The 21,690-nt window shown below is 32.2% G+C and overlaps 1 protein-coding gene across 1 annotated transcript in view; it reads left to right on the forward strand.

Annotated features, from left to right (window-relative positions):
- LOC142324070 (zinc finger protein 236-like) overlaps positions 1–21,690 on the forward strand; it is a 131,334-nt gene that overhangs the window by 32,693 nt on the left and 76,951 nt on the right. The window contains exons 10-13 of the mRNA XM_075364699.1: positions 5,883–6,000; positions 7,883–8,046; positions 11,769–11,859; positions 16,873–16,969. Coding sequence (XP_075220814.1) covers positions 5,883–6,000; positions 7,883–8,046; positions 11,769–11,859; positions 16,873–16,969 — 470 coding nt within the window. The remainder of the gene's footprint in view (positions 1–5,882; positions 6,001–7,882; positions 8,047–11,768; positions 11,860–16,872; positions 16,970–21,690) is intronic.

Consider the following 21,690-nt stretch of genomic DNA (forward strand, 5'->3'; position numbering starts at 1 on the left):
CCCCTGAAGTTTGGTGCTTAAGCTAACTGGTCTAGGAGGAATGCACCTTTTGGGGGTCCTAGTGTTTGGAGGATGCAATACACTCCCTTCGCTGGAAGGAGTCACATGTGCTGGCAGTGACACAATTGTAAGATGTAATCATAAAAAGTCGCATTTCCAGTGTAAGCATAGCCAGACTGTTGTTGTGTTTCAGTGTTATATTTGTATAAAGGGCTGGTATTATCAAAAAAAAAAAGGCTGGAATTTAAAAAAAAATATATATATATATATATTAAAAGTACAAAAACATTATTCTTTATCAAATTTTTTTTTTTCAAGGCCATGGCAAGCTCTGAAGTTCACTTTCAGATCATCTGATATAGAGGCTTCCGGTCTGGTTTATCATTACTCCACTTTGCATCCTGCCATTCAGGGTGGTATGTCTGAAACTGCATGAGGCCTCTTCCTTACGCCCTGCGGTGTAGGATCCTCTCAGCAGCTCTGAGATGCCAGTGCTCAGACAAGCTGGCCTCTTGAATAGTCTATGTGCCTGTGTTACACCCACTTCCGATATGGTTTTTATGCCTGCATCATAGCGAAGTGTGGTGTTTCTGAAAAACCATGGTGCCCCAAAAATCGTCTGCAATGCGATGTTTTGGACGGCTTTTAGCTTTTTCTGGAGCAAGGAACACAACAATGGCCCCCATGTCAGGTAGACATAAGTCAGAATTAGCAAGACTTAAGCCGATATATGAGTATTTTAGTTGCCAATGGAATGTGGCTGGTGCAGTTAAATACTGGGTATAGGAAGGCTCTGGTTGCCCTCTTGGATATATGCTGTACATGTTCTCCATAGATAAGCCATTTACCCCGAAACGCTCCCAGAGACTTGACTTTTGTCCCAAAGGGGATATTCTTCCCTGAGATTTCCAGTTGTATGGTTGGAGTGAGTTGCTTGTATGTGAATAGCACAGCCATAGACTTTTCTCCGTTGACCCTGATTCTCCAAATATCGAGCCATGGCTCCACCGTGTAATCCATATTTCAGGATTCGTAGTAAAAAGCTGTGTAATTGGTGTATAACACCATGCTGACCCCTTCCAAAAGTGGTGTCATTTGTGTTTACTGTATAAAAATGGTGAAAGTATTGCCCCTTGGGGAACAATGGCGGCTATCACCCTGGTAGAGATGATACTGATCCTATGACCCTATGTGTACTGTGACCTGTCTCCCCATTAGGTAAGACCTAAGCAGCTTGACATGATGGTCAGAGACCGCCATGCAGGCAAGTTTATATAGTAGGTCATCATATCAGACTTTAGTCTCATCTAGGAAAATGCAGTAACTGATTTCCTATTCAGATCTCCACAAGGCTCTCTACTAGTCGTACCAGTTAAAGGGTCATTGAGTGTATCATCATACATTGGTTTGTACATCAACTCGCTTGTGCATAATGCATATGTGGACTAGGAAGCGATTTCACCACTGGTGTGATGTCCATGTGGCACTACCCTACCTGTTCTATATGTAAAATAGTTCCAAAGGCTCAGTGATTTGTCCAGTTGAAGGTTGTAGGTTTCTGCCAACACTATCACCATCTGCCTTGGCCAGATGGCATAGCTCTATTATCTTGCCTGCTATTGAGCAAGTGTTACTCTGTAACAGTCACAAGGTTTGTTTAACCATACTGGGTTAGTAGGCCCATAAGGCATTCTATCAGGGACTGGAGAAGGTCCCTACAGGATTCCGCCTGTAAAAGGTGGGGCAGGATTGCCAAAATGTCAGCAAATACATCTTTGATGGGCACCATGGATAAAAAGTCAGCCCTGGTGCTTTCCTGTGAGGGCACAACCTCAGGCTTTTCACCACCGGAGTGGTTTGGAATTTTTGACATTGCCTTGAGCAGATGTGTAGCCTCAGGGGCTTTAACGTGTTTCCACAAAGGCAGAGCATTAACTCTCATCCTGTAGGATTTTCCCGTTGGCTCAGCTTCTTTCTTTCCCTGTGAGACAGAATTTGCTTTTGGACAGGCTTATTTGGCACAACCTTTTAGGTCGTCAGTGTTGGTTGGGGCTTTTGCAGTGTGGGGGGTGTTTTCCCACTACCATCAGAACCGTTGGGCATTGTTTCTTGCTGCTGAGGTGTGGCCTTCATCCCACTGATGGCTCACGCTGAGCTACACCCATCACTAACAGCGAGCTTACGGTTGTCCTATTGTCAGGTCAGCTGTACTTATAGTTATGGCCCTATAGTTCGCTGGGTGAGGCCCCTTACACTTTGAATATGAGGCAGGCTTCTCTTAGGTTTTGACACGACACTATAGGTCCTCTCCTTATTTAATATAGAGCTGTACCCTGTGGCAGTAGTTCGATGAATGGCTGAACTTTCGGTGTCTGTGGCATTAGAGGAGGGACTCCCTCTTGGCACAAATAGTAAGACTTACTTTACAGTAAAATTATTTTCCAGGTCATAAATGCCCCTGTGGCTGACATCCTCTTAGTGTTACAAGGCATGTAGGGGTTTCCCTGCCATCCCTTGTGGTCAGTTTCCTGACGACGCCACTTCGTATCCAAGTCAGGAGAGTTCCTCTCCTACTTCTTTGCAGGTGACCCCAAAGAGGGGTCCCCTGACTACAACTTTAGGCTCCCTGACTTTGGGGAGCCGCTATGTGTGGAAGGCGATCCCTTTTCAGTGCAGAAAACTCTGCACCTCACAGAAATCACCCTTGCTCCTTGTTTGCAGCTTTATAGAAAGCCTGGTACTCTTCACTACCAGGCATCCCTTGAGAAGGACAGAAAATGCCCTTGCCAATGAGGGCTACTGCCTCGGGCAGTCTAGCATGATTGGCAGAGATTTTCTCCTGCGTCATAACCAGAGATTGTGAGGGAGTTCCCTCACCAATATCCATGGTGGTGGACATCGTTTCTGGACCACCCTCGGGGGTGGTTGGTTCTGTACACCCATTGGATATGGTTGCCACCACCTCTTGCCTGGGCTATTTCCAGGCCTCCAGGTAACTGGCCTCTCCTCTATTGGAAGATTTCGTGGAGGGTGAAAGAGGAGGAGGGGGCAATAAGACGCCATAAATTATTTAAATTAGGTACCAGTAACTTAAATTAAATTCAAATTAATAAAAGCTAGGCTTAAGAAATAATTCAAATTTTTAATTAATAATAATAAATTCACATAGATGAATATATTACATTATATACATATATACATTATATACTTAATGTTTAAAGTACAAATTCAATAGTTAATTATAATTTATAATTATTTGTTTAAATAATTATGTACAATAAGTATACTATAAAAAGATAATTATACTATATAAAGATAAAGATAACACTATAAATATATATATATATATATATATATATATATATATAAGCTTATTGACTGTGTGTACTAAACTTTTGTTAGATTGGGTGGGAAACTGGCACCTACCTAATCGTCCTTTCAGCTGCAGTGTAGGATGGGTTAGGGGGAGAGCCTCTTGCCTACCAGCACACTCTTGCCTTTATACACAAGTCACAAGTACTGATTTATAAATTTTAAATTAGCACTATAATAGTAAAACTTTAGAGTATGTTAGATCAGAATCTAACAGCAAGTCTTACTATTGCTGGTAAAAATTAAGTGATTAAGGTACGCGAAAGCATGCTGTCCCCTAAACTCTAATTTTTCTTAAACTAAGTTTTAGAAATTAAATTTCCACTGTTCACTTATCGCTTCATTTCTTATCACTACAGCTAATTTAAATTGTATAAAAAGAATACAAGAATCCTTGACAGCATGAGAGAATAGCAATATATGCTGAAGTGAGAAGCGCGTCAGTCACAGTTTAATGCACAAATACAACTTACACTATTTTAAAACAAGAGAAGTAATAACATCAGACATGGAGGTGCTTAAATATTAATTATTGAATTTAAAAATGTAGTAAATGATTTTGATTTCAGACAGGTGAAATTATTAAAACCTCTTTTAAAGGTATAAAGGTTTTTAGCTTTAAGTAACATTTTTCATGTCAAAATATTCTTTTGAGTTACGAAAAATTGTATTTATGTGACAGCATCACAGAACCATTTCTTATGTAAGTTGAGGGGTTGAAGGATTTCTGTAGAATGTTATATTTTATAACCTGTTTATAGCTTTCAAATTAAATGTAAATATTTAAAATCTGTTTAGTGTGTGATTTATTTATTTCCAGGCATTTATAATTTATCATTAAATTGATTATCCACCAATCCTGGATAGAAAAATTTTATTCTTCAGTCATCAGTTTAATTACTCTGTTATATATGGTTTCTTAGAATTGGTGTTAATTCATGTATACTTATATTTTTTTTTAAACATTTTTTGTAATTAGATTATAAAAGTAATGGCATTTTATATGCAGATTTAAAACTTTTAATATTGAAGCTACGTCATCCATTTGCAAATGGTTTATGTATTGGCACTGTGATGTAAAATTTGTAATGGCATAATTTATAGTGTAAATGGAATTAATGAAATATTCTTTTTTTTCTATAATTTTATCTCATTTATTTTGTGGGTTTCAATTGTGGTAAAAGTATTATTGAAGTGAATGGTTTTATATAAAATTTATTTGTCAAGTTTACTGTATTTGTGAATATTGCTATGAAATTGTTAGTTTTTAGATTTTTAAAAAATTATATTTTAGGCTAAAAATAATTATTTGTTTTCCTTGGGAAAAAATTAAATTGAAAACAACTATTTTAAAAGATATTAAAATCTTATGATTTGTTTAGTGGAGTCAATCATTTTCCCAAATCATCCAGGCTTTCCATGATGTTAGATATGGAAAGGTGTGGAGGTCTGGACTGGTACATTGTCATTTACTGAAAGAACCACAAGTTTTCACGCCAAAGTTTTGATCTCTTCTTTTCCACATTTTTGTGGAGACATCTGATGACTTCTAAGCAGTAATGACTGACCGGGCCTGCAACTAGAAACTCATAATGAACAATGCTTTTGACCTAAAAAAAGACTGTCCCATCAACTTTATGTTTAAATTACTTTTGTGTGCCTTTTTCAGTCCCTGTGATGATTTTCCATATTTGTGATGCATGAGACTTTGTTTTCATACCATACCTGTAGGAAGGTTTCTTCATAATTTGTATAATTGAAAAGTTCCTGACAGATTGCTACTGATTTTCTTTGTACTCTTGTATCAAAGAGTTTTGGAACAAACTAGCAACAACACAATGATTTCTTAATTGTTTAATTAGGATTTTGTAACCTGAATCCATCAAAATCCCAGTCTCTTCTGTTACCTCATGAACTGTCAAATGTTGATTTGACTTTATCAGATTGTTCACTTGGTCAATGTGGGTTGTGTTGGCATCAATGACCTTCCTGGATGAGCATCATCTTTGGTCAATTTTCTTCCACTTTAAAACACCTGAACCATTCATCATACTGTTGTATGCAACCCAAGAGATTTTTTTTCTCTAAGCCTCTTGAATCATTTTGTATGTTTTGGTAAAATTTTTACCAAGATTAACAAAGAGTTTCTCCGCAACTCTTTGTGTGAATCATTCATTCATTGCAAAAATTGCTGAAGCCATCAAAGAATACCTGATTTGAATGAATGCTATGCAAAAAAAGTAATCATTGAACCCATACGCAGGTGGTGGGGGGATTGTTTGTTAGTTCATACACTATGCATTATTACCAATTGCATATCTCTGTAAACACCAAAGAAAAGAAGTTTTGATTATTTTTTTAATCAGACCACTTACTGTTTTCTACTTCTCTTCATCATTCTGATTTTTTTCTGAACATAAAAATACAGCTACATTCTGATTATTATATTCAGAATTTTTGTAGACATTAATATTTGTTTTAAATGTATAATTATAGATTATTATTTTCAGTGTGAAATTTGTGGCCGAGCATTTAATCAGAAAGGTTCACTTCAAATACATATGTTAAAACATAATGGATATAGGCCTTTCCAATGTGAATTTTGTGGAGCAAAATTTAGTCAAAAAGGTAAGTTTTTATTCAATAATTTATTAGATATGGCTTTGTTATGATTGATAGATGAGTGTTCAGTAAAACTGAAAAAATATACAGAAATATTTTTCAAAAAAAAAAATTTAAGATGTAAACATTCTATTACTCTAAACATTTGAGGTTTATAGTATCGTAATGAATATCTGTTCTCAGGACAACTGTTCATCTGCTCTTCCAGTTATATGCTCTGTTATTTGTTGCAGAGATTCCTGATAGCACCTCATTACTTATGGGTTCATGACAAATACAACAGTAATCCGACAGTCAATTTTAGTATTCTGAAAACTTTATCCAACTTTTTGAGAGAGCCCCAAAAGATAACATTATACTTTATATGAGAATAATAGTGGGCCTGGCAATGCTTCGCTATTACTAAATATGAATGTATGAATTAAATAAATTTTATATTATATTTGGCAAATTATATTATTAAAATAATAAAATGTACAATATCAATTCACTATTAATTTTCTTTATTTCTTTTTATAACCCCCAGAATGTTTACCACAATTCAAGCCTCACCAATCAGTCATAAAAAAAAATGTATAAATGAATAATCTAAAACTTCTTTACTAAATTTAATGTCATTATATATATATATATATATATATATATATATATATATATATATAGAGAGAGAGAGAGAGAGAGAGAGAGAGAGAGAGAAAAATATCGTCTATATTGATTGTCATTGTCTATATCGATTTTGTCAATGTTTTTTTTTTAATTTTCAATGAATTTTTTAAACAGCCTTCAACCTATGTAACCAATAGCATGTAAACACTCCTGGGACAAGTAATAATAAATAGTGAAATTTCAGCAAAATTGGTTAAGTAGTTTTTGAGTTATTAGGGGATACACAAAAGGAAGATTTCTTTTATTTGTATAGATATCTAGGCATAATAATTACTTAATAATTATGACAAGCTTCAGAAGTTTTTTAAGGGTTTCAGAGAAAAAAGTACAGCTTGATTTTGTTAAAAATGAAATCAATTTGATTGCTCCATGAGAACTTTTAATTTAATAAAAAACCCTGGAATTTTGCTTTGTAGATAACAAAAATACTATACTTATCATTAGTAGAAATTCTATCAGTAATTTACATCTAACTGAGAAGCATAATGAGATTGTTTTATCCATATTTAAAATTAGTTGGAAAACCCTGGAATTTTGCTTTGTGGATAACAAAAATACTATCCTTATCATTAGTAGAAATTGTATCAGTAATGTACATCTAACTGAGAAGCATAATGAGATGGTTTTATTTATATTTAAAGTTAGATGGTTACAGTCAAACCAGTAAATAATTTTTTGAGCTGCTGTTGTGTTAATTTTCAGTTTCTTTTTGGTAGTTATCTTCAGATATACATACAGTTGTGTTGTCTGCAAAAAGGGTTACAGTGATTGCCTCAGAATTTTGGGACAGGTAATAAATGAAAAATAAAAAAAGTAAGGGACAAGAACACTTCCCTTAGACATCCCATGTTCTACATCTTGAAGTGAGGACCTAAATCTTACTTGTATATTTCTTCAATTTTATAAATTTTGCAAACTAGGGTGTGTGTTAAGCCTATTCAAACATATTTCTCCCAGATAGAAAGTAATTCAGATAGTATAGTAACAATTCCTACTGCTTTATTATTGTTTAAATCTTTTTTATCTCTGTCAACAGATACATTATAGTCTCCTCTGCAATCATCATTTATTTCTTTTTTCCTCTTCCAACATTTCATTATAAACAGCAATTTTTTCCTTCTAAACAGCAGCGTTGTGTATTCCTGCTGCATAATAAACATTTTTTTTTTTAACAACTAATATAACCAATGTTTAATTGTGATTTCTGTTTTGTTTTTCTTAGGTAATCTTAGAGCTCATGTTGTCAGACTTCATTCAATACCAAGATCTGAGGAAACTGCTTATAAATGCTCAGCATGTTGTTGTATATTTCGTAAATTGAGCAGACTTAATGCCCATATGAATCGTATGCATAGAACTATTGAAGATGGTAAAGAGTGGTTCAGAGTAAGTGATTGTACTGCATGTTTAATAATCTATTTTTATAGTTTTTGTAGATTTTTTATTGTGAAAAGTTTATGACATATTACATTTGGAATATGAACATTTTTTTATGAGACTACTCATGAATTATCGCCAGTTGAGTAATAAAAATGAATAAATAAATTGAAAAAATGTACTATCTATATTACTTCTTGACATAGTCAAGAGTTCAAATGTTCAAGCACTTGTCATATCATCATATCAATTTGTCTATTCCCTCTTCAGAGAGCTGTGCCACCAAGATACTCTTCCTTTTTTTGACTCCATCAATGATTTTGTCATTGCTTTTGAAGTGTAGGGTAGCCAGCCAGTTCTTAAATTTTGAAAACAGATGAAAATCAGACAGTAAGAAATCAGGGCTATAAGGGAGATGGTCAGATATCTTTCATTTGAACTTGTTGAGAACACCCATAGTGCTAGCACCGATGTGAGGCCATGCATTGCATGACCATGAAAAAAAAAGATTTCCTTTACCATTATTTTCTATCACTCTCCTGAGCTTTGATAACTTTACAATAAACATTGTTGATTGTCATATCCAGTTTCATAAATTCTGCCAAAACATCCATCATCATGTTCCCAAAACATCAGATTTTATATCTGTAGCTAACACATTTTTGTTATAATTGATTTGTTTGAATTTTTGAGGTTGTTCAGTGAATGTGTTCATCCACATAATATTAATGAACCGAATTCATGTCTCATCCTAGTAGCAATGCTCTCAAGAAATTTACTTCCCTTATTCTGGTATCGTGAAGAAAAGTTAATGCTGTTACTATTTTTTGCATTTTATGTGCATCTATAAATTGTTTCAGTATCTGTTGTGCACATAGTTATGAAAACCATCAGGCTGTAACAATTCTGTAAAGAGTGGACCTTGAAAGTTGAGGAAAATTTTCACTAAGTTCAGTGATTGTAAAGCGATGTTTAACATAAGTGGCATGCTAAATTTTTTCAACAAGTTCATTAATCACAATGGAATGTCACCTTCTTCTTTCCTCATTGTGCACTTTAAATTGTCCTTCCCTGCATTTCCTATACATTCCCTCACACAACCTTATTCATGACATTATTACCATAATGGATATCAGCTGCCTGTGTTTTATCTGCTTGCAAAAAATGAATGATATTATGTTTCTTGCATCTTAACAGTTGCCTCCATTTTTCACTACTTACTAGTCAAGAGGTATAGAACAAAATGTGTAACAATATTTAAGTTTAGCTGATGTCTACTATGCGTGCGCTATGTTGCTGTGGAAACCATTTGTTTGTAGTGCTCAACTGGATGTTAATTTTTAAACAGCCCTTACAATTATGTTATCAGTCGTATTTATTCATTTATTTGCTATGATGTAAAATCATATTTACAGAATCCTCTAGATTAATAACTGACCTGCAGTAGAACTATACTATTTGTCCTTAATATACAGTCATATATACTTATAGTCAGAGAATAAAATCCTAAGTGGTCAGATACTCTTAAAACACAAGTATGTATGTCTAAAACAGATTTTTTAAATCTGAAATTGATTTAAATTTCCATTTCTTGCTTGGAACTTTTAGGGTTTTTGTAATTTGCTATAATATGAATTAACAACATAGCATAAATTTTTAAAATATCAGTAGACATAAAAAATAATTCTAATTATATTCTTCTTCACTCTGACTTATTCTGGAGAAAACCCAGCAGTGTTCATTAACGTAACTGTTTTTTATGATATTGTAAAAGATGTTAAATTATTAAAAAGATAAATACCATGTAAAATGAGGGTTGTTTATGTCATTCTATGTTTTGGATATAATATTTCTGCATCTTGTATTGTGTACTCATGATGAAATGAAAAATAATTCAAATGTTAGCATAAAAAAATGCAAAAAAGTCATCAGCAATATCTTCCTATTCAGAATTCTTGACAGTATTATAATTACAAAACAAGTTTGGTTTAATTTAGTTAAAATATGCGAAATATTTTTTTTCTAATTTAGAGTTTCACACATTTTTAGAATTTACAAGGTTATCTGAGATTCTGAAACCAAGTTCAAAATAAAATCATTTGTTTAACAGGAATAGTTCTCTATAGTTGGAATGAAAATTTATGAATTTGGTTTTATACTTATTTAAGGACAATCAATTATTCTCAAACCAATTTATAATATTGGGAATTTTGTACCTAGTGAATGTTCAGTAAATGCTTTGTTAGGTTCAGCAATAATAATATGACAAAGCATACTTCCATTTTATTATCACAAAAAAGTTCATTTAAAACTATTTCTTTTAATCTAGGCATTTCTTTACAAATATTACAGGAGCCACAATTATATCCACTTTTATAAGTAGATTGACTATATGAGCTATGCAGATCTTGTAACTGAACTCTTGTTTGCTAGCCCAATGTTCATTTACACACAGTACATCAGGTCAGTAAGTAATTCACAATTCTTTCAGGCTTGTTAAGCTTATTGTGTAAATATTGAATATGAAATTGAGCAAACAAAAAAAATCTGTATTATAATTCTGACTAGCCCCTTTTCTCTCTGCAGATTTTTCATTAACACTTGCAGTGAAGTTAGTTTAAGAGTTCCAACCAAATTCTTATTTCTCTCACTATGGTTGTCTTACAGTTGGTGTGACACACAAACTTATATCAGAATTTGAATTAAGACATTTAAAATTATTTTCAGTTTTATTATATTAATAGTAGTAAATTCAGCCAGCCTATTACAAACAACAATCTTCCTTTGACTTTTTAAGAAACCAGTGTTAATAAAATTATTTAAAGCTTTGAATTCAATTTACCATTTCATGGTAAATATAATCCCTTAAGTAACTTGTACTATATATTATATACAAAAGGTATAACAACCATTTGTCTGAATATTGTATTAATCTACATTTTAAAATTTCTAAATTGATGCTGTGAAGGTCCTGGATTTGTAACATGTTTAAGGCCAGTTTTATATGTCCTTTTTTTATATGTTTCTGAATGCTAGACTTTAGATACCGGTATTCTTTGGTGGTTGGGTTTCAATTAACCACATGTCTCAGGAATGGTCGGCCTGAGTCTGTTCAAGACTACATTTAGTGGTACATTTACAATTACATGCCACACTGTGCACAGATGCCTTGGCATCTCTGTAGAGTACTGTTAACATCATCCTTATGCTGTTACTTTGAAACCTGGTATACATAAATAAATAAGCCTTCAACGATTATAAAAGGTTTTTTCCCATCCCACTTCAATGGTACCAAAAAAACATTTTTTTTTTAATTTTGTGAAAAACTTTTTACATTTATTTTACATTTGAACTCATTTCGTAAATCACTATTGTATTTAAAATGTAAAAATCTTAATTTTTTTATAGTCCTTACTTTTTCATATTTCTCGTAAAAAATTAGTCAAAAGGTTTCACCCACTTTCTAGAAAATTACAACTTTGTTTATTTAGAATTATGGCTGTATCTTTGATTTTTTAAACAGTTTTAAAAAGTTTTTTTTTTTATCTATTATCACCACTTAGGGATTATTTCCTTAAAAATTAATTTTATCTGAATGCTTTCCCTTGAGTATGGGAGCCTCCAAGATGAAAAAATCCCCTTTTTATTATTACTATTTGTTTACATTTTTAATAATTGTGTGTGTTAGTTATAGATTTTATAAGTGTTAGTAATAGATTTTTTTTTTATAGCCAACTGATGTGTCACTTTTGAGTGAAGGTGATAAAAACACTTTTGGTGAATTGAGAGACTTCTTTATGACTAAAGATTCTTCTGATAAAGGTATTTACTATAATTTATTCAGTTCATTAAGGGTAAATTAATGTTCATTAAAAGGGGAAGTATATGTATATTATATTACAGTGTATGTATTTTACTTGCTTGGCTTTTGTTACTTATAATAAGAAAAATAAAATTAATGAGAATTATGGTTTTTGTTGTACTGAAAAAAAAGAATAGTATTATCAGATTTGTGTGGTTTAGCTATCTGTGTTTTGTCTATATTAATATAGAATATTGTAACCAAAACCAAATTTTTTATAAAAACATTTTTAATTATGAACTTCAAAGATAAGTTTATGATGGTTGCTTTTTGTGATTTTAAGATCACAAAAATTTATTTTATTGTGTTCATATTTAGCTGTAAAATTCAATATTTGATGTATATGTTACTCATTATTAGCATTGTCTTATGTTGCCCTGCTACATGTAATTAAAAGCACTTGAATACAGATACAATAAACAACATGTAGGTTGTCTCTAATATGGTGAATTTTTGTGATAAATTCATCAGTCATAGCAGTTTTTAGACAGTCCAAGCATTCATCAACTTGAATTGGCAAACGACAATGTTTAAATTCAGCAGCCCACTTTTTTACCATGGAAAACAAAGAGGAAGAGAATCTTTTAAAGTGGAATTTAACTTCTTTAGATGCTTACTACAGTTGAAACCAAACAATTAGGATACATAGGTACCATCTATATTTGCTTTAAAACCAAGCTCTTAATTACAGCTTCAAATTCAATTTTATTTATTTTTCAGAAAATGTCAAAACTTGTTTGCTTTTTCTCAATTGTCATAAACAAGCAACTAAGCATACACGTCTGAAAATTTGCAACTCACAATTAAAAGGATCATTCTTGACAAACATCAAAGTTACTTGGCCCTACTTGCACCATCTCAGTGTCAAGACTAGAACTTTCGAATGATAAATATACCAAAATCCTAGAAAAAAACCCTGTTCACCTAGTGTGCAATACATAGTTCGTATCTGAACAGATATAATGCATATCTAACAGTTATGTCCATATTCTAAATACATGTCTGCCTAACTCAAAAAAAAAAAAATAACAGCAATAACATCTGCTTACACCAGGAAAATTACAGCAGCATCATTCTCTGAAGATGTTTGTAAAATGACTGAAAATATTTTGAAGTTATTAAAAAAATTTTATTTAATTTATAAAAAAAAATATTGTTCAGTCATTTAAAGTAGCATAAACTGATTGTTTTACGTGCAATCAAAGTCGTGTAATTTAGTGATGTTTGAAAAATATATGAAATTCAAATTTTGAATTTTTATTTTTACATCTTTTACAGACTTTAACTACTTCAGCCAGTTCACTTAATACATTTAATATGGGTTTCAGTGAGAACAGTTTTCAGCCCTTACCTGAGGGTTTGGAGAAAATACCCCCTCCATGTTTAAAAATGAACTTGGGTAATTTTTTCTTACATATTACAGAGTATACAAAAAGGGAATATTTAGGTTTTAAAGGTATTTAATATCTTTTAACTTTGACTTACAGTAATGAATCACAAATAAAGTGAAAGAGTTACTTAAAGTTTTTCTTTACAAATGTTCATTATGATCACCTTACGTTACGTAGCATATCCAGCTGATAGGAGAGTTCGTTCCATACTTTAACCAGCATGTCTGAAGTAATGGAAGCAACAGTTACTTAAATCCTGTGCTTCAAATTGGGTAGATCAGTAGGTGGTACAGGCACATATGTAAAATCCTTTATAAAACCCCAAAGGAAAAGATCACATCATGTGACAATTGAGGTCACAGCAAACAGGCTCTGTTATCGGTTCCATGCTGACTGATCCAGTGGTTAGAGAAAACATCATTCAACTGATCCCTTATATTATTGTGCCAGTCAGGAGGTGCACCATCTTGTCACCAAATAAATTTCTCTGGTTCATCTTTCTGTTGAAGATCCATGTACGCAGTATATCCAAATAAACAACTACTGTTACACTTCCTTCAGCAAAAAACAATAACTCATAAATTTGTTGATGGGATATTGCTAAGAAAATATTTAATTCTGGGGAGTCCCTTTCACATTGTATGAACTCATGGGGATTTTCTGATATCCTAATGGACATTGTGTGTTAAATTTTCCACTAAGATGAAATGTTGGTTCATCACTAAACAGAAAATGATCAAGAAAGTCGTCATCTTCATGCTGTGAAATTTCAATTGCGAAGTCGGCACTCACAGCACAGTCAGTAGGATTCAAAGCCCAAAACAGCTATAAACAGTATGGATGCATATGTAAGTGTTTCCTTAAAACATTCCACATTATGATCACCGGCATTGCTAGGTTACGGCCGGTCTTTCTAACAAATATTTTTAGGACTAGGCAGGAAAGCTCCCTGGCATGTTCAACATTTTCTTCTCATACCTTGGTCTTTCTGTACGCTTTCCTTTATACAGACATCTGGTTGATTCAGATTGATTATGCCATCAGCAAATGTTATTGTCAGCTGGAGAACCACAATTAAACTTTCTACAGAATGCACATTAAACTGTAACTACAGATTCATATTTAGCAAACTGCAAAATACAAAAGGCTTTGTGTTTAGCAGTCGCCATCTTTGCTAGTGGCACTATCAAATTGAAATAAGGTAACAATCCTATGGCCATGTTCATAACAAAAACTGTCATTCTTGCTCTTTGATTCTAGCCTTAAATCAAAATTGTACATCTCATCCAAGAAATATTATAACAAATTAAACCCTGATATCTTTTTTTTGTACACCTGGGTACTATTCCAACCCATAAGGTCAACATTTTTTTTTATTTAATTTTCTAAACAAGACATTATCGGAATAGAAATATTTTTCAATCCCTATCTCAGAAAACTAAATTCAGATCCCATGATTGGATTTGTTCAATTTTTACAACTATCTCCTGGTTTAATTAACCGGTATTGTTCCATCACAGCAATCTTTGATCTTATATGGTTTCATTAATACAAAGAAAATTAACGAATTAGGTGGCACCATTTTCATTATATACCTTATAGCCCTGACAAGAAACTTTTCAGCTGTTTGGTAGCTAAAAACTACATTAAGCAGACAATATTGTGTGAATGATGATGTTGAATGTGATGTAATATTGAGTATGAGGAAACAACCCAAAAACTTTTGCAGCAGTTTTCATAGAACTGATAAAACAATGGTATGATTATTTCAGTACTGGAGAAGATTATTTTGAGAAATAAAAATTGTTTTCAAGTAAGTTACTCTATGTATTTTTATAATAGCCAAACCAGACCTTTTTCTTACTTTTCCATGTTTATTTAGCTTCTATAAAACCCTCTTAATAATATTTTATAAATCATTATGTTTATACTTTTTTCTAAATTTTTACTTACTCCTGTTCCAGCTTTATATACATAATTTAACCTTTTTAAATTCATTCCATTAAGGGGAAGGCCATTCCAAATTATTAAAATTCTAAATTAGTAAATCTTTGGCAGTTGTAAAGTGATTTCCAAATTTAACATATTCTCCACCTGCTTGGTATATAAATATCCAGTGGAATATAATATAGTTTCATTGGCTTTCCTAAATCATAAAATTATGATTACCATCAACATTTTATAATATTTTCTTGCTTTCTATATAGTGTTTTTTCTGGCAGTGTAATCTTGAAATTTGATATTTCTCTGGTTGAAAACAATAAAAAGCTTTAGTAAAATAATTATCTAAAGTTATGATTTTGAAATAAGTATTGCTTCAGTTGACCAAAAATATACAAAACTGAAATATATACCATGAAACTTTAGCTGCTTTTACTGATCCCATTTTTTCTTATGTAGTTGCATTGAGTGCATTCTTACTCTGGAAATGATGTGTAGTGGAGATGCGTGATCAGTTATGTATATCATCTTCTACAAGAATATTCTTGTGCATGCCACACTAGCAGCACTGTTATCAACAAATTTTTTAATTGTAGTCAGCTGGTGTTTTCTGTTGGTGTCAACATATTGTTTTGTATCGTTTTTTGGCATTTGAATTTCATGTAATGTTGTACTTTACATTATTTCTTGCACTGTCAGATAGCACAAATGTTTGCTTGTGATCTAAGAATTTAATTGCTGATTTTGTTAATTTATAAAATTCTTATGAACATTTTTCCAGAAGTTTCATGTTTTCAATGTAGGTTTGCACAAAGATGCAGAAGATATTTCTGCACTTAACTTTAATCAGTGCTCAAATGACCTTCCAGTCAAAACCTGAGAATCACTGCAAGACATCCTCAGTACTAATACTCCTCATTAATGTACCTGTTTTATGAATTTGTTTTTAAATGTATTCAGTAATTTTTCAAAAGAAATGCTGTTCATCTACAAAAAGTTTTTATAATCATCTGTATAATTTTCTTTTTTGTTAACATTACAACAAAACCACCAAAAACTGCTATCAGTGTGAGATTTATTTATTGAGCATGCATACATTTTTAAACATATGTAAAATAATAATTAGTTTTTCTAACATATATAAAATGTTGCAGTACAAAGGAAACTGCCATATAAATTAAATTTTGTTAAGTAACGCACATGTGATTGAGCTTTTCACACATACCTATCTGTTGGTGTGAAAGAATGTATGTGCAGTTTTGTTACAAATTTCAATTGTATACAAATACTTATACAGTTTTTCTCACCATTATACTATTGTACAAAATGTCTGAATTTTGATATATATATTAATGATTATATCTTATAATTTTGTTCTCATTTGTTTATGAGAGTTTTTATTAAGGTATAATTGATCATTTTTGGCAAAGTATATAGTATTATTTTTGGTAAAGTTCTGATTATTTATTTTATATGATGTAATACTTATGAAAAATCTAAAAAAAGGATGGTTAAGATTTGTTTAATGTGAGAGTATTTTTTCAATTTTGTTTTACTGTATCAGGATTGTATGCACTTTTTTTTCTACATACATTATTTGTTATATAAGTAATGCACTAATCTGTTTAATGTTTCATTTAGAAAATGAAGAAGGACAGGGAAATACAAACATTAGAAATGAAGGATCAGTTCAAAATGTATTAACTGTAGCATGTAAAAAAGAAGATGGAACAATAAGGTAAATCATTCAGTTGTTTTATTTCTTACTTAAAATTGTAATTAGGTACAATCTTTACATAAATAATGAGTTCCGTTCCACGTCGAGCCGTCCAGTGCTGAGATCTAGTGGGTGCTAGTGCTCACCGGAGAGTTCCACTCATACTAGCATTCAGCATTCAGCACTCGAATTTGATCCAAGGCGGTCACGTCATACTCTTAGTCCGGATGGAGTCCATTCTTTGTTCAGCTGAACGTTAGCTTTAATGTTTTATTTAATTTTTTATTTTTATATGTCAAGTTATACGTTATGTTACAATTCATTTCATTAACTGTCAAGATGACGATTCATTAAACCATTATTCAACAAGCAACAAGGCGTTGTCTTCATTTATCACCTATGAACATACAGTCCAACCTTGCTCTAAAATCTACCACACGTTTCATGGTCCTCCAGGCCGGATTGTTAATTGGCTGGATAAATCAAGCTGATAGCCAGATAAGGCTGGATAGTTAAGTTGACGGATCTACCACATCTCTTTATGGTCCTTCGTTTTCACATTCAAGAACCAGATGGTCAAGTCACCGTACCTACCGGATTGACTACTGCATCTTTTAACCAACATTTTATCGTCAAGTCGCTGTATTAATGACATGGACTTAGCCACTCTACAGCATTCATCCATTGGTTTTGATAAGGGCAAACCAAGTCAACAACACGGTATTTGTAATTTATTTATAAAAAGTGTATCAAAAAATTAAGGTGTATGTTAAAAGTGCAATTAAAAATTAACATTAGTAAAGAATTAAAGTTCGTGAATATTTCAATAGTTAAATATTTCAATGTTTTATAATACAGTCAAAATTGTATCTATAAAGCTAGCCAGGTATAAGAAACCAACCCTCAATTCCAGTTTGGACAAGTTTCACTTTATCGCTCTGTACAAAACACATGCGCACATATCTCAGGCAATCTTTCTATTGTTCGCTGACCTGCAAACAGCAGATGTTAGCAATATCATATCATATTTACAACCAAGCCAGTTCATTCAACTTTATGCATAAGCTATACTTTAACAATATTGTTGTATATGACATTTATGTTTAATCTTATTTTATAATAACTTTGTTTCATTCAAATGTAATACTATTTTGTGTATGATTCCAGTAAAAATGAAATTCAAGGTTTTAATTAAAAAACGAGGCATTATGAAGAATAGTATAGCCAAATTAAAAACATTCATTGAAAACTTTGATCTTAATTCAGGCAATTATGATCTATTTACCATTAAGTTTGATAAGCTGCTAAAATACGAAAAACTATTTTTCGATGTTCAGTCTGAAATCAAATTGCACCAAGATGCGACTGATAAGGACCTTGAAGTCAGAGACACTTATGATAACCTTTTTGACAAACTTAAATTAAACCATAAAAAATTAGAAAATCGTTTCAAAATTTCAGAGGAAACTGATGCTACTAAAGTGATTAATAAACCTAATTCAACTTCTTTAAAACCTATACAAATTGAGCCCTTTCATGGTGATGTGAAGGCTTGGCATAAATTCTTTGATCTTTTTAATAGTTTAGTTCATAATCGAGCAGAATTTTCTAATGTTGAAAAATTTTATTACCTTACAAATTTCTTAAGAGTCAATGCTCTTGACGTAATAAAAAAATTATCAGTAACGTCTGAAAATTATGAAAATGCAATAGAACTGTTTAAAGCCTGTTATAATAACAAAAGAAGACTGGGAAAAAACAATGGAAAATAATGAATTTCCAAAGTTTGAAGAACTCATTTCTTTCTTAGAATGTAAGCGTAAACTACTTGAATCCACTGACAAGATTCAGTGTAATGAAAGGGTACAGCCATCTAATGAAGGTTTTAGCAGCAAAAAATATGATTATTCAAAACCTAATTCTTGTAAAAATGTATTTTATGTAAATAATTCTAATAATTTTATATGTACATTATGTAAAACTAGCAACCATCCATTGTATCAATGTGATAAGTTTTAAGTTATAATGTTAATGAAAGGAAAAATTTTGTATTTCTGGAAAAATCAGGTTTTAATTGTTTAAGTAAACGGCATATTGTGAAAAGGTGTCAAAGCAATCGTAAATGTAAAAAATGCTCACAAAAGCAACATACGCTAATCCATTTAGATAAAACACTGCAAGATCCAGCAATTAAATCTTCCAAGCCGAATCAAGCTCCCCCGACTAATAGTTCATATTGTACTTTAAAATCAGAACCTAACAAGTCTGTTTTACTTGCAACAACTGTAGTTAATGTAAAAGATAAAAAAGGTAATTTCATCCAAGCCAGGGTCTTACTTGATTCTGCTTTGATGATTTCATTTTATACTGAAAGGTTTGCCACCAAACTTGGGCTTTAACCAAACCTGTTCTCATGCCGATCACAGATATTAGTAATGTTGTTATTAAATCTAAGCTAGGTGTTGATTTAAATATTAATTCTAGGTATGAAAACTTTAATTTTAATTTGAAATGTCATGTACTGCCATCTATTACAGGTCTGTTACCTAATGATTTTGTAAATGTAACTGATTGGGAAATTCCTTCTCAACTTTTCCTTCCCAATCCTAATTTTAATATTCTTGGGCAGATCGACATTCTTCTAGGCACTCAATATTATCTTTTGTTGCTTAAGCCTGTTCAATTAACTCATAATTCTAATCATACCATACTTCAAGAAACTCATCTTGGTTTCATAGTATTGTCTCAAATCCCTACTAAATCCAGTAAACGGAAAAACGATTCAGATTCAATATCACTTTTTGTTAGCAATGAACAGCTTTCCTCTCAATTAGAGTCGTTTTGGAGATCTGAAGAGATCGAAGAACATTTACAGACCAAGGAGGAATTTTTCTGCGAAAAACATTTCATTGGAAATACCTTTCGTGATGACAAAGGCAGATTTGTTGTATCTCTTCCTCATAAGGAAAACTTTGTTTTAGGAGATTCCTATGAAAATGCAAGGCATCGTTTCAATTTGTTACATCTTAGATTTCAGAAAAACGCTAAACTTAAGGAAAATTACTTCCATTTCATGAAAGAATATTAAGAACTAGATCATGTGCAACCTGTAGATTCATCTAAGTGTAAAGCTCCATCTGAAACCTTTTATTTGCCCCATCACGCAGTATTTCGTGAATCTTCCATCACTATCAAAACAAGAGTAGTATTTGATGGTAGTGTGAAAACTTCAAATGTCAATTACTCAATTCAATTCTTGCTACTGGTCCAGTAGTACAACAAGATTTATTTTTGATTATAATTTGTTTTAGAACTCACAGCTACATGCTACCAGGAGACATTCCTAAAATGTACAGACAAATTCGCATTAATCCTCGAGATTTTTCATTGCAAAGAATTCTCTGATATGATGTCACAAACTCATCAATCATTCCATATAACTTACTGACAGTTACTTATGGTTTAGCACCTTCAAGTTTTCTAACCACAAGATGTTTGATTGAAATTTCCAATCAAAATGGAGCCTCTTTTCCTCAAGCTTGGCAAGTAATTAAGCAAGAATTTTGTCTATGATCTGCTCACTAGTTATGACAACATCGATCAGTTGAAACAATTATATAATGATATTTCGTTATTGTTTAACAAATACGGACTTTCGCTGCATAAATGTCATTCTAATGTGCCTGGTATGTGCAATGATTCTGATTCATTCATCAAATTAGACAAAGATTAAAATATCAAAACACTTTAATTGTCTTGGCATCCTCAAGGTAATGATTTCATTTATCAAATCAAACCAAAGGATAATAATACTTCTTAAGTAAATGTTCTGTTTTATCAATTATTTCTTCATTGTTCGATCCTTTGGGTTTACTTGCTCTTGCAATTGTTCCATTTAAAGTGCTCATTCAAGAGTTTTGGTGTGCTAGCCCTCAATGGGATGAAGTTCTTCCTGGTTCGCTAGCTGAAAAATGGAATTCTCTGTATTCTCAGTTCAAATCGTCAAGTAATTTTAAGATTCCTAGATTAGTTATAATTAGTTTAAGTAAGTTATCAATTGCACGGATTTTGTGATGCAAGTAGTAGCGCATATGGTGCATATCTTTTCATCAGATCTGGTGATAGCAATGAACACATTGAAACCCACTTATTGTGTTCAAAATCTTGAGTTGCTTCAGTCAAGAAAATCTCATTTCCTAGGTTAGCTGAATGCAGCTCTTCTATTTTCTCGTTTATTTAATAAGGTTAAGTGTATGATTTGATTCAATCAATTTTTGGTCGGATTCTAAATTAGTGCTTTACTGGTTGTCATTGCTTCCTAATCGATGGAAGGTATTTGTTACAAATAGAGTTTGCGAAATTCAAGAGCTAACTAAGGAATGTTTATGGAAGCACATTCCTTCAAGGGATAACCCTGCAGACATCCTGTTATGTGGTTGCATACCGGATGCATTAACCTCGTCACAACTCTGGTAAAATGTTCCGTCTTTTCTGAAGGAAAACGCCTGGCCATCCAATTCACTTATCATTTCTCTGATTCTACCAGATTTGCTCAAGGAAGAGAAGAAGTCTAGCAAAACTAATGTGTTTTCAGCTGCTCTTCAAACAACAGAAACTGTAGAACTTTCAAAACCATTTTCTTTGTTCGTACGAAAATTAAACACATTTTCATGTTGTCGTCACCTCATTTATAATTAAAAAAATAAAAATAATCATATATTGTCAGATCTTTCTCTGGAAGA

This window comes from Lycorma delicatula, chromosome 4, assembly GCF_047948215.1.
Source record: "Lycorma delicatula isolate Av1 chromosome 4, ASM4794821v1, whole genome shotgun sequence".
NCBI lineage: Eukaryota > Metazoa > Arthropoda > Insecta > Hemiptera > Fulgoridae > Lycorma > Lycorma delicatula.